The sequence below is a fragment of the Dipodomys merriami genome, unplaced genomic scaffold (assembly GCF_024711535.1).
Source record: "Dipodomys merriami isolate MVZ:Mamm:240054 unplaced genomic scaffold, mDipMer1.0.p SCAF_5, whole genome shotgun sequence".
In the NCBI taxonomy this organism is placed as follows: domain Eukaryota; kingdom Metazoa; phylum Chordata; class Mammalia; order Rodentia; family Heteromyidae; genus Dipodomys; species Dipodomys merriami.
The window spans coordinates 75,365,491-75,390,460 of NW_027206068.1; the positions used below are offsets into that span (position 1 = coordinate 75,365,491).

General features: G+C 56.2%; 2 protein-coding genes across 5 annotated transcripts in view; one reads left to right on the top strand and one right to left on the bottom strand.

The window, feature by feature from the left end:
• The window catches only part of Agap3 (ArfGAP with GTPase domain, ankyrin repeat and PH domain 3), a 49,512-nt gene extending 45,761 nt beyond the window's left edge, over positions 1-3,751 (top strand). For all 4 annotated transcript variants that reach the window (XM_069997090.1, XM_069997091.1, XM_069997095.1 and 1 more), the window contains 5 exons: positions 1,419-1,573; positions 1,660-1,750; positions 1,836-2,058; positions 2,738-2,993; positions 3,143-3,751. In XM_069997090.1, coding sequence (XP_069853191.1) covers positions 1,419-1,573; positions 1,660-1,750; positions 1,836-2,058; positions 2,738-2,993; positions 3,143-3,349 — 932 coding nt within the window. In that variant the 3' untranslated portion in view covers positions 3,350-3,751. The remainder of the gene's footprint in view (positions 1-1,418; positions 1,574-1,659; positions 1,751-1,835; positions 2,059-2,737; positions 2,994-3,142) is intronic.
• Positions 3,752-6,686: 2,935 nt separating this feature from the next.
• On the bottom strand, positions 6,687-24,321 carry Gbx1 (gastrulation brain homeobox 1). The gene is made up of 2 exons (XM_069997357.1): positions 23,802-24,321; positions 6,687-7,240 (listed from the first exon to the last, which is right to left on the bottom strand). Exons 1-2 carry the CDS (start codon positions 24,319-24,321, stop codon positions 6,687-6,689), a joined length of 1,074 nt encoding a protein of 357 aa, XP_069853458.1.
• Positions 24,322-24,970: the final 649 nt, after the last annotated feature.

Consider the following 24,970-nt stretch of genomic DNA (forward strand, 5'->3'; position numbering starts at 1 on the left):
TCTAAGCGGCAGAGACAGCTCCTCCCAGACGCTAGACAGAACCTCCTTTTGGTCTCTGCTGTTAGAGATGGGGACATGACAGGTGCTGCTTACACGTATGTGTGCATTGAGTGTGTGTGTGTGTGTGTGAGAGAGAGAGAGAGAGAGAGGTCTCCCTAGTCTCCAGCTTCTTAAGTTCTTCCTAAGGACTTCCTGGTCTCTTGTTAATTACAGTGCTGCCCCCTGGCGCTCCCCAGAGTGTCTTCAGATCCTCCCTTTCCTCTCTGATTGGGAATCTTGTGTAAACTTCTGGGCTGCACTCCCCCTTTCTGCTCTAACTGATCGGGTTAGGGGTGTGGGCCGGGTGGACAGAGATCACCTTTTCCGCCAACCGGGGTGCGTGATCGCAGTGGCATGGTGCATCCGCTGTGGGTCATGGATGAGGCCCTGCAGATGCTGGAGTGGTTGGTGTGTTCAGAGGCTGAGGGGAGAGGAAAGCGAGGCACAGGGCAGCCGCATCTGGGGTGAAGCTCGGTTGTCTGAACTCTGAGCAGGGAGGAAAAGGTAGCACTGGTCTGGGTCTGAGCGGGTGGGGTGGAGGATGGGGTGGAGGGGGGGGTGGAGGAGGGAGTGCTTCTGGGCTGTGGGAGTCGCTGGTGAGAAGCAGGGAGGACCGTGGTGGAGGGCCTGGCTCACCCCAGGGCCTCTGGCGGGTGCCCGCGCTGTTCCCACAGCCCCCGCTACAAGTCACACTGCCTGTTGGCAGCTGTTCACACGTCCGTGACCACCGGGCACAGCCTGGACGGCGCAGTGCGCAGAGCCGCGGCCAGCCCCGGTCCTTGTCACTACAGATGTCCTCAGGTCCCTGTTGGCTTATGTCCTCTGGTTCTTGAGGCAACCCCCCCAACCCCCCTTGCCCTTCCTGCCTGTCTATGCCAGGGCCGTGGGGGAGGGGCGCAGCTCCCAGGAGCCCGCGCTGACGCCGGCAGGAATATTGCGTTTAATGAGGTGCAAAATGAGGCGGCTGCAGCTGACATGTACGGATGGTGCCCACGCCGCTCCCCTCCCGGCGTCCGCTCTACCACCCTGGCGGCTCCGCCGCCTCTTCCTCCACCATGCCTCCGTGCTGGTATCCCGTCGACGGGTCCTGGCAGTGCCAGGGAAGGCAGGATCTTGCACACCACACCCCATTTTTCCACAGGCTCCACAGGTGGTTGGGAAGGGGGGCGGGTCCGGGGCTCCTGGTGGCCTTGCAGGTCACTGCTTTCCTGTCTGCGAGTTGTCACGGAGCGTGGCGCGTGTGGCCTGTGGCCGCTGGGCAGGTTTCCGGAAGGAGGAGTGCCAGCAGGAGGTCTGGATGGAACCGTGGCAGCGGTGCACCCTGGGGTGCGCACGCCGCTGGCCAGGAGTCCTGATGGGTGGCGCCCTCCCTCCCGCAGAGGCTGAGGAGTCCTTCGAGTTCGTGGTCGTGTCGCTCACCGGGCAGACGTGGCACTTTGAGGCGTCGACAGCGGAAGAGCGGGAGCTGTGGGTGCAGAGCGTGCAGGCCCAGATCCTCGCCAGCCTGCAGGGCTGCCGCAGTGCCAAAGACAAGGTGTGTGGGGTGCCCCGGGGACCCCAGCCCGGTGGGGCGGGGCCTGGGACTGAGCAGCCCCCCTCTGTCTCGCTGTCCACCCCTAGACGCGCCTAGGGAACCAGAACACGGCCCTGGCCGTGCAGGCCGTGCGCACTGTCCGAGGCAACAGCTTCTGCATCGACTGCGAAGCCCCCAGTGAGTGCGGGGGGGAGGGGCACGGCGCCGGGAGGAGGCCTCCCCTGCTAGTGGCCACCCACGTCACCGTCTTCCCTTGGCCTAGATCCAGACTGGGCCAGCCTGAACCTGGGCGCCCTCATGTGCATCGAGTGCTCGGGGACCCACCGGCACCTGGGCGCACACCTCTCCCGGGTCCGCTCGCTCGATCTCGATGACTGGCCACCCGAGCTGCTGGCTGTCATGACCGCCATGGGCAACACCCTGGCCAACAGCGTCTGGGAAGGAGCCCTGGATGGCTACGCAAAGCCAGGGCCCGAAGCCTGCAGGTAAGTGGACGGGACCCCGGTCCCTGGTGCCAGCCCGCCAGCCAGGGCTCTGATGTGGGCAGGACAGATGGAACGGGACTCTGTGGCCGTGTCAGAGCGAGAGGGGTTAACGCCAGCGGCCGCGCTGCTTGCTAGTCGGCCCCTAGAGGTGTCCCCCTCCCGCGCCCGTGCCTGTCACTCAGGAGCCGCGCCACAACGGCCCTTTCTGAGCCGTTATCATCGGCAGGTCAGGAGCCAGTGGGAGGCGCATGCGCAGGGTCCCTATCGCTGTGTGGCTCTGACCCCCAGCCTGCCGGGGGAGATGGGGAGAATGGGTGGTAGATAGGGACACTGTGGCCCCGCACCCGCTTTGTTGCAACCCTGTCAGCTGGGGAGCGTTCTGACAGTCAGATAAGCTGCTGCTCAGGCTGGTCTGCAACCTCCTGTCCTCCTGTCCCTCAAGTCCCTGCTGCGGGGTTCCCCTCGCACTGTCCCTTCCTTTGTGTGACCTGCTGCTTCCGAGTGCCCGCGAGCCCCCTGGGCTTCTCTCTCCTCCCTTCCCTCCGTGACGCCTCAGCCTCCTCTCCGGTTCCCTGCCTCCTGGGTATTTGTGTTCTTCCCGATTAGCCCCCCACCCCCAATCCCAAGCATGCCTCAGTTTCCTTCCCTGTCTCATGCCTTCACGGACCTGTGCTTGCAGAGAGGAGAAGGAACGCTGGATCCGGGCCAAGTACGAGCAGAAGCTCTTCCTGGCCCCGCTGCCGAGCTCCGACGTGCCCCTGGGGCAGCAGCTGCTCCGGGCCGTGGTGGAGGACGACCTGCGGCTGCTGGTGATGCTGCTGGCGCACGGCTCCAAGGAGGAGGTGAACGAGACGTACGGGGACGGGGACGGGCGGACGGCGCTGCACCTGTCCAGCGCCATGGCCAATGTGGTCTTCACACAGCTGCTCATCTGGGTGAGTCCAGCCCCTCGGGCCTCCCTTTCTTACCCCAGCCTGCGAGAGCTACCTGGCCTTTTCCTCCTCCTTCTCCTCCCCCCCCCGCCCCCCAGCTGAAGGCTGGCTTCCGCACCATGCCAACTGTGAGCATGTGCTTTCTCCTGTAGTACGGGGTGGACGTGAGGAGCCGGGATGCCCGAGGCCTGACCCCACTGGCCTACGCCCGCCGGGCTGGCAGCCAGGAGTGTGCAGACATCTTGATCCAGCATGGCTGCCCTGTGGAAGGCTGTGGCTTAGCACCTACTCCCAACAGAGAGCCTGCCAATGGCACCAACTCCTCCGCTGAGCTACACCGCAGCCCTAGCCTCCTATGAGGGCCAGGAAGAGGGCAGAGGGGCCAGAAGGACTCCGAGACCTGGTGACCCTCCTACTGCAGGCGCCGGACAAACAGACCCAGAGAGGCTGGGCCATGCAGTGAGAGGAAGGAGGAGAGGCAGCGGGGGAGGAGAGGAAAAGGGAGTCGCGGGACCCGGCTGCAGCCGAGGAAGCATGTTGCTAGCCCTCTGCCCCAGGGTGCCGTTGAGAAGGGACAGGACCAGCCCCCACAAGTCTTCATTCTACAATGGGGAAGGAAGGGCCAGGACAGGGGTACTGGATGAAAGAGAAAAGGGGGCGATCTTTGAGTCCCTTGTAAAATTTGTACATTGGAATATTTATGTTTGTGTACATATTTGGTGTGCGTGTATGATGAGCCAATAAACCAGACTGTGTGTGTGGCTGTGTCTTCCCTTTTTTACCTCTGACCTCTGCTCTCCTGAATCCCCCTCATCTCTAGCTCTTCTCTTCTGCTGTCTCTTCCTTGTCCATCCAGTCTACTTGGCAGGACTGGTGCTGTTTCTCAGCAGCACAGCACAGCGACCCTGAGCTTGAGCCTGAAGAGGGACGGCCCGCTCCACGCCACCGAGCTTTCCAGCGGCCAGCCCTGTGCCTCGTGCCCTGTGCTGGCACAAGCATTGCCCTTCCTGGACGAACAGTTCATCTTAAGAAAATCGGGGCCAAGTGCTGGTGGCTCACACCTATAATCCTAGCCACTTGGGCGAATGAGATCTGAGGATCCAAGTTCAAAGCCATACCAGGCAAAAAAGAAATCTGTGAATTAAGATTAATAAAAAGCTGGAAGCCGGGCGCCGGTGGCTCATGCCTGTAATCCTAGCTACTCAGGAGGCTGAGATTTGAGGATCACGGTTCATAGCCAGCCAGGGCAGGAAAGTCCATGACACTTTTTTTGGTGGGGGGGGGCGGTCGGTAGTGGGGCTTGAACTCGGCTTGGGTGCTGTCCCTGTGCTCTTCAGCTCAAGGCGAGCACTCTACTGCTTGAGCCACAGCGCCACTTCTGGCTTTCTAGTGGTTTATTGGAGATAAGAGTCTCACGGACTTTCCTGCCCGGGCTGGCTTTGAACTGCGATCCTCAGATCTCAGCCTCCTGAGTAGGATTATAGGCGTGAGCCACCGACGCTCGCTTGATTCCATGAGACTCTTACCTCCAATAAACCACTAGAAAACGAAGTGGAAATTGCTGAGGGACAGCACTCAGGCCCAGAGTTCAAGACAACAAAAGGAGGTATGGCTCAAGTGGTAAGAGCACCAGCCTGGAGAGAAAAAGCCACTGAAGGGTACAAGATGCTGAGTTCAACCCCTGCTGCAGGCACAGGGAAGCCTGGGGAAAGCCTTCCTGCTAAGTTTGGCTGCTGACTCAGGAGCCTGTTCTCTATTCCTGGTTCCACGTTGTTGGTGACCTGTGTTTTGTGACACCTTGAGTAGCGGCTACGTGTGTGTTGGGTTGTCTGCTCTACTGGGGCACCGGCCTACGTGTAGGTAAATAACCAAGTAACACTACTGAGACAGGAAAGCAGTTTATTTTCGCACATCCCTTTTCACAAGGCTGATGGCCCTCGGTGTATGCTGGGCAGGGTCAGCGTGGGTAGGTATAGGACAAGGTTCCTGGACTGACTAGAAATGGCCCCTTTCTAGACGACTCCCTAAAGACAAGCCACTAGGGTTAGCTGGGGACGGCCGAGGCCTTGGAAAGCCAGAAGAAAAGGGCAAGGCAGGCCTGGTCAGTGACCAGTCATCCCCAGCCTTTCTGCCCAGTGCTCTTGTCACCCACTGTGAAGATGAAGAGACTGCTCCAGCTCCTGCCTTGCTTATCTTCTAGAAGGCCCGCCCCACAGGTGCCCTGCGGCTGAGTGCAGGGGAGCCAACCTCAGCCTTCTTAGAAGCTGAGAACGGCAGGTCTGGACTGCGTACCTCCAGCTGAATTCCCCATCCCTGCTGACATTCAGCCAAGGAATGAAGACAAATGTTCTGGGTCTGTCTCCTCGCCGGACAGCTGGACATGCGCCATTAGTGACCAGTCACACCGCCTGGTTGCCTGGAACTGCCAAGGAGAGGCCATTTCTGCCTTATTGCAGGTGTTAAACACATTTGGGCAAAGGGGACATTGGCCAGGCTGCCACTGGGAAGCGAGTCACCAGAGGAACCGGACCTTCTAAGAAAGGCAAAGGCGTCATGGATTTGAACCATGCCTTCCTGTCTTCCCTGTCCTTAATATTGAAGTCTCCTAGCCTCAGCTCACTTATTTTCTTCTCCGTGGCACTGTTCTAGTTCAGATTCCAACTCCCCTGATCCGTCAACCCAGATCAAGCTTTTACCCCAAGATGCTGGTTACCCCCCTACCCACCCAGTGGGTTTCCATAATGATCCACTGTCCCCCAAGTCTACTGATGGATCTCTAGAACCTAGCTCCTGGGACCGGCTGCCATGAACGGCGTCACGGTCTCAGCTCTAGTCCCTGACTCCAGCACCCTTGTGTCGTCCACGGCACACGCGCACTTGCAGCATTGTCATAGACGCACGCCTGTCCCGTTCACATGGTGGTGGCCCCTCATCCACCTGTTCCCCAAGGCCGTGGTGTAAGAGGAGAAAGCACAGGCAGGTGAGGGAGTGGGGGACTGGAAGTGGGGCTGCCTACCCTGGGCACTGGAACTAGCCACGGGCACCAGAGGCAGCGGGGCTGCTGACCACCAGATCCGATGGGAGATGAGCCCCGCGCTGGGCACCGGGCAGAGACACGACAGTGACCTCCATGGAGGTCACCTCCTTCCCTCTCCTTCATACGAACGGGCGTGTCACCCTAGGGCACCACCTCCTCCAAAGCGGAGAGGGCAGAGAAGCTTCTCACAGGGAGAGGGGACCACGTGGCCCAGGGGAGGAGAAAGTGACGAGATGGGAGCAAAGGGCTGGGGACAGGTGCTGACGAACACCCGGGGGCACAGGACAAACCGGATGCAACCGACTCTGGCTAAGGATGGAGGACACAGGGCTTGGCCTCTCTTCGGGGTGTAGAGAGAGAGACAGGTAGCTCCGTATATACAAACTTTACACAAAATAAATAAGGAGCTGTGAGCCACCCGGCTAGTACTGCCCAGGACTCAGAAGCTTCCAGGGCCCCAGCCATGGAGCCCTTTGGGTCCTGGGTATCTGATAGTCTTGCTCCGTCCGGGGTGTCTGCCTTCGTCCCAGCCGCCCCGCCACGAGAATTGGGCGCCCTGTGTGCTGAAGCGTCCACATCTCTGGGTGCCGGGTGCCCCGTCTCCCCAGAGCTCAGCGGGTGTTGGGGTGGCCAGGGAGCAGGCCCTGCGGAGAGCGGGGTCAGGGTCGGGCTCCCTGCTCCATTTGTTGGTGCTGGCTGCGCACCGCAAACCTGTTGACGTGGACGGGGATGGGCACCACGATCTTGGGGTTCCTCACGGGCTCCCCGGATCGGCTGCTCACGTTGCCGGCTTTGATCCGCTTCCACTTGGCCCGACGGTTCTGGAACCAGATCTTGACCTGGACCTCGCTGAGCTTGAGCGCGTGCGCGATCTGCGAGCGCTCCGTGAGGCTCAGGTACTTCTTGCAGTGGAACTCCTTCTCCAGCTCCAGCAGCTGCTCGCTGGTGAAGGCCGTGCGCCGCCGCCGGCTCTTCCCCCCGGGGGCCGCCCCTCCCGCGGCCACGGGCGCCCCCTCCTCAGCTCCCGGCCCCAGGCTTCCCTTGAGCTTCGGCTTAGGTCCCAGAAGGGCCCCTGGGCCTCCGGCAGAAGCGTCCAGAAAGCCGTCGTCCTCGCTCTCGCCGCCTGAGCCCTCCTCCTCCTGCTCGCTGCCGGCCCGGTCGCCTGCAGCCGCCTCCAGCTTCTCCTCGTCAGAGCTGTACACCTTCCCCTCTGCTGCAGCCACCCCACGGCCAGGGAAAGACCATTCCGAGCAATCACAGGTGCCCAGGGCCAGGAGCAGGCAGTGGCAGGAAGACCGGGAGGACAGGACGGAAGGAAGGACAGACGGACGGACGGATGGGAGGCAGAAGGCACATCCAGGTGAGGACCAGGAAAAGGTGCAAGGGAGACAAGAAGGGGAAGAAAGGTGTTAACAGGCGTGGATTTCACTCTGGGAAGGTGGGAAGGCAGAGTCGCGGACACCCTGGCTTCCCACCACCCCGTGCCATTGCGCGCGCCGCCGCCACCTGCCTTCTCCTCCACACTCACCACCCAGCGCGGCCCTGGTGCCCCACTTGCCAAAGCCAGTCTGGCTGCTCCAGGGCCAGCGGGGCCATGGTGGGAGGATGGGGGGGGGACAGAGGGCCCCTTAATCTGGCCCCTGGCTGTCAAGAACGCTCCTGACTCCCATCTCCCCTCCTGTCCTACTGGACTAGACCCAGAAGCTCATTTCCAGATGGAACCGACAGGCTCATCTGGTTCAGGTGCATCCAACCCCAAGTTCTGAGTTCAAGAACTCTTGCTCACAGCCCAAGTTTCAAAACAAACAAACCTCTTAAGGCTGGAGCCGGTGGCTCACACCTTTAAGCCTAGCTACTCAGGAGGCCAAGATATAAGGATCAAAATTTGAGGGATTTTTTCTTTTTTTTTTTTTTTTTTTGCCAGTCCTGGGGCTTGAACTCAAGGCCTGGGCACTGTCCCTGAGCTTCTTTGGTTCAGGCTGGCACTCTACCACTTGAGCCACAGTGCCATTTCTGGCTTTTTCTGTATATGTGGTGCTGAGGAATTGAAACTAGGGTTTCCTGCATGCTGGGCAAGCACTCTACCACTAGGCCACATTCTCAGCCCTGAGGGGTTCTTATCTCTAATTGACCACCCAAAAACTAGAAGTGAAACAGTGGCTCAAGTGGAAGAGCACCAGCTATGACTGAAAAAGCCAAGCAAGAGCACAGGGGCTGAGGTCAAGTCCCACTCCTGGCACAAAAAGAAAAAGAAACCAAAACCCCTAAGGACCTGCGAGTTGGTTTCCTCAGCATCGCCACCTCAAGGCTCAGGCTACCAGCTACCGAGCGCCTCCTTGCGCACAGCTGGACTTTCTCCCAGTAACTCTGGGGCCTTAGAAAACAGGACAGAGCAGAAGCAGGGGGACAAGAAGGTGTGCCCAAGTTGAGGTGACCCCGGAGCCAGGCCCTATGGGGAAGGGCAGAAATACAAGGGAGGACGGGATGAAGACAGACAACTTCGTTTCACATGAGTGATTATTTGAAATCTCAAACATATAAATATTTTAGTCCACACATAATTCTAAAACTCATCTAACCACGGGTTTTGTTCTTAGCTGATATTTGTCCGAACCGCAAACATTTTTCAGTGTTGGGTTTTCATAAAATCCCTTGTTTTCTGCCCAAAGGAAACAGCAGTCAGGAGACAGCGCACTGACAGGAAGGAACCAGAGGTAAGCGAAGAGGTAAGCTGGCGTTGACAGCCTGTAATCCCAGCTACTCAGGACACTGACATCTGAGGACTGTGGTTCAAAGCCAACCCACGCAGAAAAAGTCCATGAGACTTTTAACTCCAAGTAGCTACCAAAATGCCAGAAGTAGAGATATGGCTCAAATAGTAGGGCACCAGCCTTGTGCAAAAAACAAAACAAAACAAAACTAAGGGACAATGCCCAGTTCCTGAGTTTAAGCCCCAGTATTGGCACAGGAAGGAAGGAAGGAGGGAAGGAAGGAGAGAGAGAAAAGAAACGAAACTGGCTGTCTCTCCTATTAGAATATAAGCTCCATGAAGACAGGCAGTTCAGATAGACCTTATTTACTGCCATGACCACAGCATCTTAGAAATGACCTGCACAGTGCCGGGTGCTAGTGGCTCACGCCTGTAATCCTAGATACTCAGGAGGCTGAGATCTGAGGATCGCACTTCAGTAAAGTCCACGAGACTCTTATCTCCAATGAACTACCAGAAACCCAGAAGTGGTGCTGTGGCTCAAGTGGTAGAGCGCTCGCCTTGAGCTGAAGAGCTCAGGGACAGCGCCCAGGCCCAGAGTTCAAGCCCCACGACTGACCAAAAAATAAATAAATAAAAAATATGACCTGCACAGAGCAGGCATCCGGTTTCTATCAACTACGATGTGACTTCCAGCGTCATGTATCTCCCTCCTCCATCCCTGTCACTTTCCAAGGCCCGTGAGATGGTTGCCACGGCCCCAGCTCCAGGGTCCTAAACCCCCCACAAGGCCACGTTCCCACAGCCCAGCCAGCCTCAGACCTCACACCAGTGTGGGGGAGGCCACGCCCACAGGACACCTGTGCCATCTACCAATGGATAGATAGCAAGTCAAAAGAAAGTAATACCACTGCAAAACCCTCTGTCTTGAATTGTGTATGTGTGGGGGCTGGGAAGGTGGCTCAGTGGTAGAGCGCTTGCCTTGCATGCTCAAGGCCCTGGGTTCAATTCCTCAGCACCACATAAGCAAAAAGAAAAAAGCCGGAAGTGGCGCTATGGCTCAAGTGGTACAGCGCTAGCCTTGAGCTGAAGAGCTGAGGGACAGCGCCCAGGCCCAGAGTTCAGGCCCCACGACCGGAAAAAATAAAAAATAAAAAATAAAAAAAAAGAATTGTGTATGTGTATGCGCGCCAGTCCTGGGAATTGAACTCAGAGCCTGGGCACTGCCCTTGGCCTTCTTTCATTCTGGACTAGTGCACCACCACTTGAGCCACGGCTTCACTTCTGACTTCATAGTTTATTGGAGATAAGTGTCTCATGGGCTTTCCTAGGCAGACTGGCTTCAAACCTCCCTGCTCACAGCCCAGCTTCTGGAGTAGCCAGGACGACTGACAGGGAGCCTTGGCAGCCAGCTGATGTTTAAAACAAACCTTGAAGTAAACACTGACAGGGTGGATAGCAAAGGCCCGAGAGACCCAGCCTAACAGTACTATATTTTTTTTTGGGTCCGGTCGTGGGGCCTGAACTCTGGGCCTGGGCGCTGTCCCTCAGCTCTTCAGCTCAAGGTTAGCGCTCTACCACTTGAGCCACAGCGCCACTTCCGGCTTTTTTCTTTTTTGCTTATGTGGTGCTGAGGAATCGAATCCAGGGCCTCATGCATGCAAGGCAAGTGCTCTACCACTGAGCCACCTTCCCAGCCCAACAGTATCCTACTTTATTTTATTTGCCAGTCCTGGGGCTTGACCTCAGACCCTAGGCGCTGTCCCTGAGCTGCTTTTGCTCAAGGCTAGCGCTCTACTACTTGAGCCCCAACACCACTTCCAGCTTTTTCTGTGTATGTGGTACGGAGGAACTGAACCCAGGGCTTCGTGCATGCTAGGCAAGCCCTCTACACCTGAGCCACCTTCCCAGCCCCAGTACCTTATTTTAAACAATGCTAAAAAGCTGGATTTGGGGGCCTGAAGGATGAAACCATTTAGTACAGCATCAGGCCCTGGGGGAGGGGTCCAATAAATCTGCATTGCTGATGACGGGCTGAGCTCGCAGGTGCTCCCCCGGGCAGAGTCCTCCTGTGCACGCCTCATCCATCCCCGTCCTCAGACAGACTCATAAAGCCCAGCCCGCATGAGCCGGCCACCCTCCGTGCCGCTTGGAAAACCATCCAGGCTGCGCTGGTTCACGGCCTCTTCGGTGTTTTGATCCCCGTGGGATCCTGAGCGGCAGGGGCCGCGGTCCCCTCTCTGCGCCTTTATGATGGTGACATTGAGGACTCTGATAAGCAACTCGGGGAGGGGGGGTGGAGCCGTGGAGAGAGGAAAGCTGGGCCGCAGGCCTCAGAGGACAGCGTCTGGGACAATGCAGGAGAAGAAGAGAGGGGAGAGAAAAGGAAAGGCCAAAGCGGGCAGAAAGAGGACGGGAGCCGGGAGCAGGGAGGTCAAGAAGTGGAGAAGGAATTAAATGATGAGCAAGGCCAGCGACGGGGCTCCGGAAGGGAGGAGATAAAACAGAGAGAACTGCAGACAAAAGTAAAAGATGCTTTTAAAAAGAATGCCGGGGGAGAAGGAGGGAAAGGGTGACATGGATCTGAAGGCGTCGGACTTAGAAACAGACTCGGTGAATGGAAACCCCTTTGTACACCTACGCAAAGCAAATAATCAGATCAAATCAAATCAAAATACTGATGCGTTAGAAGCAAAGCAAGAGTTTGCCAGCCGCTGGCCGGCACCCCAAGCCTCCGCCATGGCGGAGCGGCCCAAGCTGCTGGCTTCTTCCTCAATACCTACAGGAGAAATGCAAGCCACTTTCTTTGATCTGATTTGTAATGAGTGTTAATGTGAAAAGAGTCAACGCTAAACAAAAACCATACTTCAAAGTTTTGTGTGAGCTGGGCGCCGGTAGCTCACGCCTGTCATCCTAGCTACTCCGGAGGCTGAGATCTGAGGATCGCAGTGCAAAGCCAGCCCAGGCAGACAAAGCCGACTCTTTTCTCCAGTTAACTAGCAAAGAGACAGAAATAGAGGTTGAAAGCTGGCCTGAGCAAAAAAGCCAAAGTAGAGCTCACGTTGTGAGTTCAAGCCCCCGCACTGGCACACAGGCTTGTACACGCATGCACACATGCCTGAGCGCATGTACATGTGTGCACACACATGCATGTACACACACACACACACACACACACACACACACACACACACACACATAACACAGGCACACAAAAAAATATTGTCCTGCTCTGGTGGCTCACACCTGTAATCCTAGCTACTCGGGAGGCTGAGATCTGAGGATCACAATTTGAAGCCAGAATGGATAGGAAGTCCTTGAGACTCATCTCCAATTAATCGGCGAAAAGCCAGAAGTGGAACTCTGACTCAAGTAATCACTGCCAGCCTTGAGCAAAAAAGCTCAGGGACAGTGCTCAAGTTCTGAGTTCAAGCTCCGGGACCACAGCACCAAAGTGCTTGCGGATGTGCACACACAATTGTTACTGACTGAAAACTGACAGAAATAGTAACGCTTTTTGCTAAGATTTCTATTTTGCAAAATTTTGATTTAGAGTAATTGAACTTGAAAGACTGAGTATTCACAAAGCCACTTTCCAGGTGCAGATGCTATCTACCACCAGGTGATAACACACACACACACACATTTTTTTCTTTTCTTTTTTTTTTTGGTCGGTTGAGGGGTCTGAACTCTGGGCCTGGGCGCTGTCCCTCAGCTCTTCAGCTCCAGGTAAGCGCTCTACCACTTGAGCTACAGCGCCACTTCTGGCCTTTTCTGCTTATGTGGTCTGAGGAATCCAACCCAGGGCCTCATGCATGCAAATCAAGCACTCTACCACTGAGCCACCTTCCCAGACCTACAATTTTTTTTTTTATTAGCCAGGCGCCAGTGGCTCATGCCTGTAATCCTAGCTACTCAGGAGGCTGAGAGCTGAGAATCGTGGTTCAAAGCCAGCCTGGGCAGGAGAGTCCATGAGACTCTTTTCTCCAACAAACTACTCAGAAAAAGCCACAAGTGGTGCCATGGCTCAAGTGACACAGAACTAACCTTGAGCAAAACAGCTCAGAGAGGGCACCTAGGTCAAGAGTTCAAGCTCCAGGACTGGCAAAAAAATATTGCTATTATAAAGATAATGTACAGAGGTTTATAGTTACATAAGTCAGGTAAAGAGTACAATTCTTGGCCAGGGGCTGATGGTCACTCCTGTAATCCTAGCTACTCAGGAGGCTAAAATCTAAGGATCGTGGTTCAAAGCCAGCCCAGGCAGGAAAGTCTATGAGATTCTTTCTTTTAACTGGATTTTTTTTTATTGTGAAAATACTGTACAGAGGAGTTACAATTACATGGGCAGGATAACGAGTACATTTATCAAGCATTGTTGCCTCCTCTTTGTTTCCCCTTCCCATCCCTTCCATACTCCCCCCAGATGAGATTCTTATCTCCAATTAATCACGGAAAAAACCAGAAGTGGTGTTGTGGCTCAAGGGTAGAGTGCTAGCTTTAATCCAGAAGAACCCAGGTACAGCACCCAGACCCAGAGTTCAAGTCACAGGGCCAGAAAAAAACAAGCACATTTCTTTTTGGACAATGTGACTCCTTCCCTCAACTCTCCCAGGTTTTCCCTCATCCTCATTCACAAGTCCTATAGTTCATTTTCAACATAGTATCTAGTGAGGATCACTGCTGCATTTGTTCACCCTCTGTCCCTCCATTCTGTGTCCCCTTACCCTTCCAAAGACAGCTAAATAAACAGGACGAAGAAAAGACAACAAAAACAACAAAGGGAAAAACCGCATTTCCATTTCCTGGGTTCATTTCAATAAATAGTATTTTATATGGGCTGGGAAGGTGGCTCAGTGGTAGAGCGCTTGCCTTGCATACCTGAGGCCCTGGGTTCGATTCCCCAGCACCACATAAGCAAAAAGAAAAAAGCCGGAAGTGGCGCTGTAGTTCAAGTGCTAGAGCACTAGCCTTGAGCTGAAGAGCTGAGGGACAGCGCCCAGGCCCAGAGTTCAGGCTCCACGACCGGACCCCCCTAGAAAAATATATGTTATTTTATATGATCAGAGGCATACAAGCATTGTGCTTTTGTGTTCCTCTCCTAAGAGTATCCTTCTTTGGTCTCACTGTGTGTGAATGCCTAGAGTCCTGTATGATTCATTATGTCCTGGTGTATTTTTGTGTGTGTGTGTGTGTGTCTGGTCGTGGGCCTGAACTCTGGGCCTGGGCGCTGTCCCTCAGCTCTTCAGCTCAAGGCTAGCGCTCCACCACTTAAGCCACAGCACCACTTCCAGCTTTTTTTTCTGCTTATGTGGTGCTGAGGAATCGAACCCAGGGCTTCATGCATGCAAGACAAGCGCTCTACCACTGAGCTACCACCTTCCCAGCCCCTGGTGTATTTTTTTTTTTTTTTTGTCAGTCTGGGGCTTGAACTCAGAGCCTGGGCACTCTCTCTGAGCTTCTTTAGCTCAAGGTGAGCACTCTACCACTTTAGCCACAGCACCACTTCTGGCTTTTTTCTGTTTATGTGGTACTAAGGAATCAAACCCAGGGCTTCATGCATACTCGGCAAGCACTCTACCACTGAGCCACTTTCCCAGCCAATCCTGGTATATTTTAGATCTTCCACATTAAAAAAAAAAAAGAACATGTTTTCGATGGACAAAACCAGATAACATTGAAAATTTTACATGGGGGCTAGGAAGGTGGCTCAGTGGTAGAGCGCCTGCCTAGCATGCAGGAAGCCCTGGGTTCCATTCCTCAGCACCACATAAGCAGAAAAAGCTGGAAATGGAGCTGTGGCTCAAGTGGTAGAGTGCTACCCTTGAGCAAAAGCAGCCCAGAGACAGTGCCCAGACCCTGAGTTCAAGCCTCAGGACTTGCAAAAAAAAAAAAAAATGAAGTTAGTTTCACACGGGAAATCCTGACTCTGTAAGAATTACCTTTGGCTAAATGAAAGGTTTTACACCTGAGGCAACCTGGCTGTGCTGGGGAGGTTGCCCATGGGGCAGAAGGGGCCTGCCCTGTGTACAAGATGGTACGTCCAGTACCAATCAGCGGTGCTCTTCCCTGAGCCCCAGGAATTCTCGCTGCCCTGTGGCCCTCTTCCTCCTATGACTCGAGGCGTAATAAGGGACGATGTCTAATTTGCTCCCTCCTTCCTGGGCTTCCTCGGCATCTGTAACTCTGCGCACGGGAGGATGTTCCCACCATCCCCAGAGCCCTGCCTGGCTTCAGGACAGCACAGGCCACGCCCACCACCCCACGTGCATGCACTCCACCACCACCACTTCCAAGAGGGCCCTGGCACCGGGCACTGGTAGCTCACGCCTAGAATCCTCGCTACTCAGGAGGCTGATATCTGAGGATCACCATTCAAAGCCAGCCCCAGGTAAGAATGTGAGACTCTTATTTCCAATAAACTACAAAGTTAAAAAAAAAAAAAAACTATTTAAAAAAAAAAAGGCAGGAAGTGGAGCTGTGGCGCAAGTGGTAAACCTTCTTTTTGAAGGTCAGAGACAGGTTGTAGGCACAAAGTCCCTGGCATGATCTTGAATCTTTCCAGATATTTCATATTTTTCCCTTATTTTTCCTTCAAGCCACTGAGATACATTAGGATTAGGCCAGCTGCTATTATTAGTAATAACTGGGCACAGTCTAACCTTATTTTCGAATAATATTTTCCTTTTTTTTTTGCCAGTCCTGGGGCTTGAACTCAGGTCCTCACGCTTTGCTTGGCTTTTTCACCCAAAGCTGGTGCTCTACCACTTAAGCTTCATCTCTACTTCCAGCTTTTTTCTGGCTAGTGGAAGAGTCTCATACTTTCCTGCCCAGGCTGGCTTTGAACTGAGATCCTCAGATGTCTGCCTCCTGAGTAGCTAGGATGACAGGTGTGAGCCACCACCAGTGCCTGGCTCATAGTTTTGTCTCAATGTCCATGTTGTCTAGCTTCGGGATGGCTCCTCTTTCCCCTCCCCCTCAGAAGAGCTTTGTTAGGGAGGAATCAGGCAAAGCGGGCTGCTCTGCTGAGGGGAGACATTTTCTTTTTTTTTTGGTCTGGTCGTGGGGCCTGAACTCTGGGTCTGGGCGCTGTCCCTCAGCTCTTCAGCTCAAGGCTAGCGCTCTATCACTTGAGCCACAGCGCCACTTCTGGCTTTTTTCTTATGTGGTGCTGAGGAATCGAACCCAGGGCCTCATGCATGGAAGGCAAGCGCGCTACCACTGAGCCACCTTCCCAGCCCGGGGAGACATTTTCTGACTGTCTTCATTCCTCTCCATCTTACTCCTGGGCTCCTCAACTGAGGGTTTTCTGTCGGTGTTTCTGTCCAGTCCCCAGAACAGCCAGAGACAGCCTTCTCCTTCTCAGTGGGTGAAGCGGGTGTCTCTTTTCCTTTCTTTTCTTTTTTGCTGGTCCTGGGGCTTGAACTTAGGGCCTGGGCAGTCCCTGAACTTCTCTTTGCTCAAGGCGAGCACTCTACCTCTTGAGCCACAGCTCCACTTCCAGCTTCTTTTGAATAGTTAATTGGAGAGAAGAGTCTCGAGGACTTTCCTGCCCAGGCTGGCTTTGAACTGAGATCCTCAGATCTCTGCCTCCTGACGGGCGTGAGCCACGGGCGCCCAGTGCCTCTGCCCTTCCATCAGTGACAGCACCCTCTTCCTTAGGGTGCTGTTTCCCCCCCACTGCGTGGCCCTCAGTGGGCTTCTTCATCCTGTTTCTTTGCAGTCCTGAGCACAGGCCAGCATGTCACCTGTAGCTGGCCACGCCTGTGCACCTCCCCAGGGCCACCATGGTCCTGGGATTGTGAGAAATGAATGGGTGGAGCCCCAGACAGACCCAGGGTCTCAGACCCTAAAATGGGAGACGGAGAGAGTGAAAGATGGAGAAGAACAAAGACACATGGGACATCTGCCACACTCCACCCACTACAGGGCTCCCCTGACAGCTGCCCCCAGCACCTGGGAAGCATCGTCCCTCCTCCAGCGCCCGCTCCCCCTGGGCTCCCGTGGAGAGCGCCGCTCGGCAGCGGTCGTTCCTGGCACCTGCTGCCTCGGCCTCTGTCTGGACTCCGTGAGAAGCTCCGGTACCCGTGCTCGCCCCTCCGCGCGCCTCCACCCTCCTCCACACCCATGTGACCCCGGCTGCGGCCCATGTGCCCTGGCTCGAGGGCTGTGCCACGCAGAGCAGGAGCTCCAGGCCAGGAGCCCATGCCTCCTGGAGCTGCCTTCCTCCGGGAGAGACACCCGTTCAACAGTGCACCCCTCCTCCGCGCTCCCCACAACACTGCCTTCCTGTCCCCACTTCCCGCCCACGGCCGGTACCACTCCATTCCAAGGTGCACAGCCAGCTGCTCCTTACCTCTCCCCGCTTCCTCCTCCCCTCCTCTTCTTCCTCCCCTTCCTCCTCCCCTCCTTTTCTTCCTCCCTTTCCTCCTCCTCTCCTCTTCTTCCTCCCCTCCTCTTCTCCCTTCTCCTCCCTCTTCTTCTTCCCTCCTTCCCTTCTTTCCATCCTTCTAGTCCTCTTCCTCCTCCTTCTTTCTTCTCATCCTCTTCCTCTCCTCATCCTCTTCCTCCTCCCTCTATTCTTTCTCCTCCTTCCCCTTTTCTCCTTCCTCTTCCCTCTTCCTCCTCCCTTTGCTCTTCTTCAGCCTCCTCCTCTTTCTCCTCCCCCTTCTCTTCTTCCTCCTGCGCTTCCTCCTCCCTCTCTTCCTCCTTTTCTCTCCCTCTTCCTTCACAGCCACTCAGCACTGGGAAACAAAGCATTCTCCCAAGTTCTTTGCAAGAAGGAGGAGGAGGAAGAGGAGAAGCAGGAGGAAGAGGAGGAAGAGGAGGAAGAGAAGGAGGAAGAGGAAGAGGAGGAGGAGGAGGATGAGAAGGAGGAAGAGGAGGAAGAAGAGGAGGAGGAGGAAGAGGAGGAGGAGGAGGAGGAGGAGGAGGAGGAGGAGGAGGGGAGGATGCACCCCTTAGGCTGGGAAGGTGGCTCAGTGGTAGAATGATTGCCTAGTATGCATGAAGCCCTGGGTTCGATTCCTCAGTACCACATAAACAGAAAAAGCCAGAAGTGGCACGGTAGCTCAAGTGATAGAGTACTTGTCTTGAGCCAAAGAAGCTCAGAGAGATTGCCCAGGCTCTGAGTTCAAGCCCTAGAACTAGCAAACAAAAATAATAAGGGAACAAATTATTAATAAAGATATCCTTATAGCTAAAAACAGAATTCTATGTTTGGCATGGTGGCACCGGCCTGTAATCCCAGCTACTTGGGAGGCTGAGGCAGGAAGAGTATTCATACCAAGCCACCCTGGACTATTTGTGGCATATTAAAAAGAAACAGAAACAACCTTAGTGATCACCTTGTCCAAACCCCTCATTCTGCTGAGGCGGAGGCCCACGGCGCTTTCCCCTCCCTCTCAGGATAACCCCGCCCCCTCCAGAACCCTATCGCCAAGCCAGAATTCCCTCCTCTCCATAGTGCACACACAAGAAACCCACCTCCCAAGCTGGGCGCGGGTGGCTCCCGCCTGTATTTCTAGATACTCAGAGGCTGAGATCTGAGGATGGAGGTTCCAAGCCAGCCCAGGCAGGAAAGTCCATGAGACTCTCTCATCTCCAAATACACACACACACACACACACACACACACACACACACACACACACACACACACACACACACACACACACACACACACACACACACACACACACACACACACACACACACACACACACACAAAGTGGAGCTGTAGCTTAATTGGTAGAACAGTAACAAAAAACTCAGAGACAATGTCCAGGCCCTAAGTTCAAGCCTCAGAACCAGCACAACCAAACTAAAATAAAAACTTGTACAAAACCAGGTGCCAGTGACTCATGCTTACAACACGAGCTATTTGGTAGGTAGCTATTTCTGCCAACCTGGGCAGAAAAGTTTGAGAGACTCCATCTCCAACTGACTAGAAACAAAGCTGGACTGGAGGGCTGGCTCAAGGAGTAGAGCACCAGCTGTGAGTGAGCAAGCTGAGCAAGAGAAGGAGGCTCTTGGTTCAAATCCTGAAACTGGCAAAAATATTACTGCTAATATTAATAACCACTGCAAAAATAAAAAAAGGCTGTGGAGGTCTGGCTTAGTGGTGGAATGCATACCTACCAATCACAAGGCCTTAAGTTCAAATCCCAGTACAGCCAAAGGAGGAGAAGAAGGAGAGGAGGAGGAGGAGGAAGAAGAAGAAGAGGAGGAGGAGGAGGAGGAGGAGGAGGAGGAGGAGGAGGAGGAGGAGGAGGAGGAGGAGGAGGAGGAGGAGGAGGAGGCGGCGGTGGCGGCGGCAAGCAACAAGTCAGAGGAGCAGTCATCTTGCCGTAGCTGTCCTTCAAACATTCTAGTAAAACATACTCTGGGTCTCCATCACCTAAAACAAATCCCTTTCTTGTTTCTAGCAACAGAAGTCTCTTGTTCCCTGTCACATGATCAGTTCCTCTTGTAAGTAAATATCGTACCTGGCCTGGTATAATGGGCACCTATTCAGAAATTAATTAGTGGCCATCTAAAGCCTTTCCAAGCTACAATCAGATGCTAAGCTCCCAGCAATCAGCACTCAAACCCCACGTTCTTTCCAAGTTTCCCTGGTCTTCTGCATGATTACTGTTATTACTGCAATCTAGTCCGAAATTAGCAAATCCTCATCTGTGCCTTTTTTTTTTTTTTTAAATAAGCCAGGCACTAGTGGCTCACACCTATAAACCTGATCTGAGTGAGGATCGTGGGTTAAAGCCAGTGCAGGCAGGAAAGTCTATAAGACTTTTATCTCCAATTAACCAGCAAAAAGCTGGAAGAGCAGCTGTGGCTCAAGTGGAAGAGTGCCAGCCTTGAGTGAAATAGCTCAGGGATAGAGCTCAGGCCCTAAGTTCAGTGCCAGTACTGGCACTAAATTAGAAAATAGTGGGGCTGGGAAGGTGGCTCAGTGGTAGAGCGCTTGCCTTGCATGCCTGAGGCCATGGGTTCAATTCCTCAGCACCACATAAGCAAAAAGAAAAAAGCTGGAAGTGGTGCTATGGCTCAAGTGGTAGAGTGCTAGCCTTGAACTGAAGAGCTGGGGGACAACGCCCAGGCCCAGAGTTCAGGCCCCCAAAAAAGAAAGAAAGAAAATAGTAAACAAACCAGGCACTGGTGGCTCATGCCTGTTATCCTAGCTACTAAAAAGGCTGAGATCTGAGGATCCTGGTTCAAAGCCAGCCCAGGCAGGAAAGTCCAGGAGACTCTTATCTCCAATTAACCACCAGAAAACTGGAAGTGGTGCTGTGGCTCAAGTGGTAGAGCATTCATCTTGAGCTGAAGAGCTCAGGGAAAGCTGAGCATCGATTACACCTGTAATCCTAGCTACTTTTGGGGCTGAGATCTGAGGATTGCGGTTCAAAGCCAGCCCAGGCAGGACAGGCCATGAGATTTTTATCTCCAATAAACCATTCAAAGACCAGAAGTGGTGCTCTGGCTCAAGTGGTAGAGAGAGCACTACTAGCCTTGAGCTGAAGAGCTGAGGGGCAGCGCCAAGCCTCTGGGCTCCACGACCGACCAAAAAAAAATAAAAATAATAAAATAATAATAAAATAATAAAATAATAAAAATAATAAAAAAAATAATAAAAAAAATAAAAAAAATAAAGTCTCAGATTATTATTATTATATTATTATTATCTCCTATACCGCCCTGAAGTGCAATAGCCCAACACTGGCAAGCTCACTCAGACAATCTCTCCCTCAGCCCTATTTATCTCCATGTAACAACTCTATACAGAAGTATAGAGAAAAAAAAAGGCTTCCTAAGCTTTTACACTCAGGAAAATTCAACCTTTTTCTCTCTGAAAGGATCATTACCTTTGTGTGTGTGTGTGTGTGTGTGTGTGTGTGAGGGGGGTGGTGGTGGTGATGGTGGTGGTGGTGGTGGTGGTGGTATGTCCAGGGGTTTGCAAGTCCCAACCCGTGAAGCACGCTCCAATCCTAGACATTCCAACTGGAAGTTCCGTTCCCCATTTCCCCACCGGGCTTCCTCCTGTCCCCAGCATGCAGCTCTCCCTCCCCTGTCATCTCAGCCAGGCATAGCTGCACCCCATCTTCCCAGGGCCTCGTTAGAAGACTCTCAACCAGAGCGCATAGGCACTGTCAGATCCGCCCCTGTCTGTCCACCTGGGGCGGAGCACAGGTGTCTCCTGTCACTGAGCTGGCCGCTCTCTCCGCTCCGTCATTTCTGGCACACGAGGACTTGTTCTCCACCCAGGCTTTCTTCTATCTGCTTATGATGCTCTCCCTGTGCTGTGTTGGATGTGGTCTCCACCAGCCACATGAGGCCACTGATCTGAAATGGGGCTAGTCCAAAGTGAGATGTTCAAGGAGTGTGAACTTCACAATGGATGTGGAAGGCTGGGTAAGGATAGAGAAGATGAAATGCCACCCTGAAATGTTTATATGGGTGGGGTGGGATTGGATGGGTGGATGGATAGGTGGATGGATGGGTAGATGAATAGGTAGATAGATGGATGGATGGATAGATGGATGGGTGGATGGATAGGTGGATGGATAGGTAGATAGATGGGTGGGTGGATGGATGATAGATGGATAGATAGGTGGATGGACAGGTAGATAGATGGGTGGATTGATAGGTAGATGGATAGGTAGCTGGATGGGTGGATGGATAAGTAGATGGATGGGCAGGTGGATGGATGGGTAGATGGATGGGCAGGTTGGTGGGGAAACTCGGGTCACGCCCTCTGCCCCAGACATTTCCTGTGAAGCCTGCCTTCCACTCTGTAACACCACTACATGGCTGGCTCCGTATCTTCCCAGCCTGAGGGGTGACCTTTATCCTGCAGTTCTAAAAACCCTCCCTGCGAGGTTTCCTGTTCATTATGCTCAGCCACAAAGCCCCTTGCCCGGACTCCAGGAATGACACATGCACTCTCTTTCCTCTCCCAACGTTTTTCTTCTAGAAGGAAGATCTTTCTTTCATCACTCCATATAAACACCAGTTTCTCAGGACTTTGAGCCCTGGAAAGAAAATTATTCCTAGAGTCAAAACTTTTCCCTGTTCCCTCGGTATCTTCATTTAGCTGTGTCCCAATCCTCCCAGGAGAGAACACACACACACACAGACACACACAGACACACACAGACACACACAGACACACACACACAGAGCCCATTGAAACTTCATTTGTCACTTAGCGCAGTCTGTGGTCCCTCTTCCTCCTCAGCAGTCTGGGTGTTCGCAGGACAGCTCATTCTTGGCTCTATTCTTCTCTTCTCCCCCTCTCAATGCTGCTCTTTTTCTCTGCTTATTCTGCTCTATCAATATCTGGTTTGGCAGCCAATATTCAGTCTCAATTTCAGAAATGAATCCCGTATAAGGATAGGTCAAAATAAGAACCGAGGGGGCCAGAAAGTATGGATAAGCTGCCACAGGGCCCCCCTCGGAGTTCCCCTGCATCTGGCCCTCTTCCTGACACCCCCAAGTTCATCCTTCCTAGCTGTGTCTGCCTCCGCCTCCAAACCCTGCAGCCTCCACTCACCTCTTTGCTGGGCGTCCTGACTGCTCCTTTGCCTTTCATAGAACTATCCCGTTCTGAAAAATCCCACAGCAGTCCTTCCCGCTGAGCCTGCTTGCTTCCGACCCCCGCCTCTTCTCCTGCGGACATTTTCTCCCATCTCCCGGGCACTGCTGAGTCTTTAAGAGACACAGCTCTGACTTCAGTCAAAGATCTTTCCGGATCCAACCAGGTACAGAAAGAAAACAATGGAGAAAGCCCCAAAGCTAAACATGCCCAGAGCTGGGGAGACCGAAGGGGAGACTGCTTCCCTTGGTGTCTAGAGGCCCCGGGAGGCCCTTGTCTCCTGCACGATTTCAAGGAGAGGCAAAAACCTATCAGGAGTTATTGCTGGTCCTTGCTGGGGGCCTGTGGCCCACACTTGTCATCCTAGCGACTCAGGAAGCTGAGCTCTGAGGCTCAGGATTTGAAGTCAGCCAGGGCAAGAAAGTCCATGAGATTCTTACCTCCAATGAATTACCAAAAGAAAAAGAAAAAAAGGGGGGGGGGCAAAGCCTGCATGGAGCTGTGGCTCAAGTACTCCAGTGCTAGCCTTGAGTCACAAAGCTGGCAGGCCCTGAGTTCAAGCCCCGGCATGGACGTGAACACACCCACAGACAGAAGACAGACAGACGGACAGACAGACGACAGACGGACGGACTGCAACCCTGGCCAGCGCTTGGCCCCTCCCGGCCCCCGCGGCCCGCACTGTGCGCGGTCCAGCGGGGCTGGCTCCGTGCTGGGACCAAGGAAGTTGCGGCTTCCGCACAGCCGGCGGCGGCCCACCCGGAGGGTCGCGGCGCGGGGCTCCCCGGGACTGCCTGGGGAGCAGCCAGCACTTCCGGCTCTAGGAAACCGGGAGCGGCCGCGGGGAGGACGGGGAGCTCCGGGCGGACGGTGCGGGCTGCCCCTGGGAGGCAGGACGGGCCCGGGGCTCGGTGGTCTCTCCGTGTGGAACCTCAGCCACCATCCGGAGCCCTTGGACCACGCCCAGCTCGGCCGGCCCTTCGCCCCCGGGTCCCCCGAACCCCCCCCCGGGTCGGCGGGGTCGGCGGGGTCGGGCTCTGGGCCCCGCGCTGCCCCGCCCGGCTCCCGCCCCAAGCCGGCTCTTGGCCCCGCGTCCGGAGCCCCTGCCGGCCCTCCGGGACTCGGAGGTCGATTCGCGGGGCTGAGAGCCGTCCCCGCAGCCCCGCCCCGCGTCCGGCGGGGGTGCCCGGATCCCGCCCTGGCTGGCGCAGGGGAGGTGACGGGAGCCGGCGGCGAGCGCGGCGCTCGGGCGGCCGGGAGGGGCGGCGCTGATGGGGAGGCTCCGGGACGAGGTGCGGTGCTCGCGAGTGAAGCGGGGCCGGCGGGGCCCCGGCGAGGTCCCGGGCCCGGTGCCCGCGCGCTCCGGGCGGGCCGCGTGCCCCGATCAGCGCCCCCCTCCCCCTTCCCCCGCCGCCGTCCCCGAGCTCCGGACTCCGGTCAGCCCCCGGCCGGCCCCGCGCGCCCCGCACTCACCCGGCAGACTTGGGAAAGTCTCTGCGAAGTGCGGCGGCGGGGGCGGCGCGGGCTCCGCCGCCTTCTCCCGCGCGGGCGGCAGCTCGTCGGCGTCCGGCCCGCCCTCGGGGCGTCGCCCGCCGGACTCGGGGTTGCTCCTGGAGGCGGCGTTGGCGGCGAGCTCCGGGGGCCCGTAGAAGGCGTCGGGCGGCTCGGCGAAGCTGGGCAGCGCGGTGGTCAGCGCCACCATGGAGGGCACCGCCTGGCCCAGCCCGGCGCAGAAGGTGTTGGAGAGGCGGCCGGCGAAGGAGGCGAGCGGGGCGAGCGGCGGGAGGCCGGCGGGCAGCGGCGCGGGCGCCAGCGCGGGCGGCAGCACGAGCGGCCGGTAGGGCACGAACATGGGGTAGCCGGTGTACAGCAGGTGTCCGGAGCGCGGCGGCGGCGGCCCGATCAGGGAGTCGATGGAGAAGGCGGCGCCCGGGCCCCCGCCGCCGGCCCCGGGGCCGCCGCCGCCGCCGCCGCCGCCGCCGGCCCTCTGCATGGCGCGGGGGAGCCGCCGCGGCCGGCCCCGGGGCGCGCCCCGCTCCGCGCCCCGCCGCCGTGCGCCCCGGGCTCGGGCGCCCCGCGCGCGGACCCCGCGCTCGCTCCTGCTGGCGGGCCGGCTGGCGGCGGCGGCGGCGGTGGCGGGGCGCGGGCGGGCGGGCGGGCGGCGGCGGGGCGCGCGCGGGCGGGCGGCGGCGGCGGGGCGCGGGCGGGCGGCGCACTGAGGCTCCGCGCCGCGCCCGCCTCTCATAAGCAGCGAGGGGGCGGGCGGGGGTGTCGCCCTCCGGACTCATCCATCTTCCTCAAATTACGCTTGGCTTCCTCCCTCCCGCCGCCCGCCGCCCCGCGCCCTCCGCGCCGCCGGTTCCCAGCGCCCGGCCCCGGCCCGCCCGGGACCCCGCCCGCCCCCGCCGCCCAACCAACTATTATTAATGGAGATTGATGAGGCCGGACGCCGCTTTGTGGAAGTTTGCGCCCCGCCAGGAGGCGCCCGGCAGCTGTCCGCCCGGCCCCCCGCCCCGCCCGGCCCCGCGCGCCGCCCGCCCAGCCCGGGCTCGGCCCGGCTCGGAGCGCGCTCCGGAGGCGGCCCGGCGGCGGGGGCCCGGGGAGGGGACGGCAGGCAGGACCCGGTGCCCAGCTCCCCGTCG

Bases quoted from the DNA above. Each gene is read 5' to 3' on its own strand.
- Gbx1 (XM_069997357.1), bottom strand. From the start codon at position 24,321: ATGCAGAGGGCCGGCGGCGGCGGCGGCGGCGGCGGCGGCCCCGGGGCC. The intron at 7,241-23,801 runs GTGAGTGCGGGG...GGGTGGCTGCAG, and splicing joins GACTTTCCCAAGTCTGCCGG to CAGAGGGGAAGGTGTACAGC.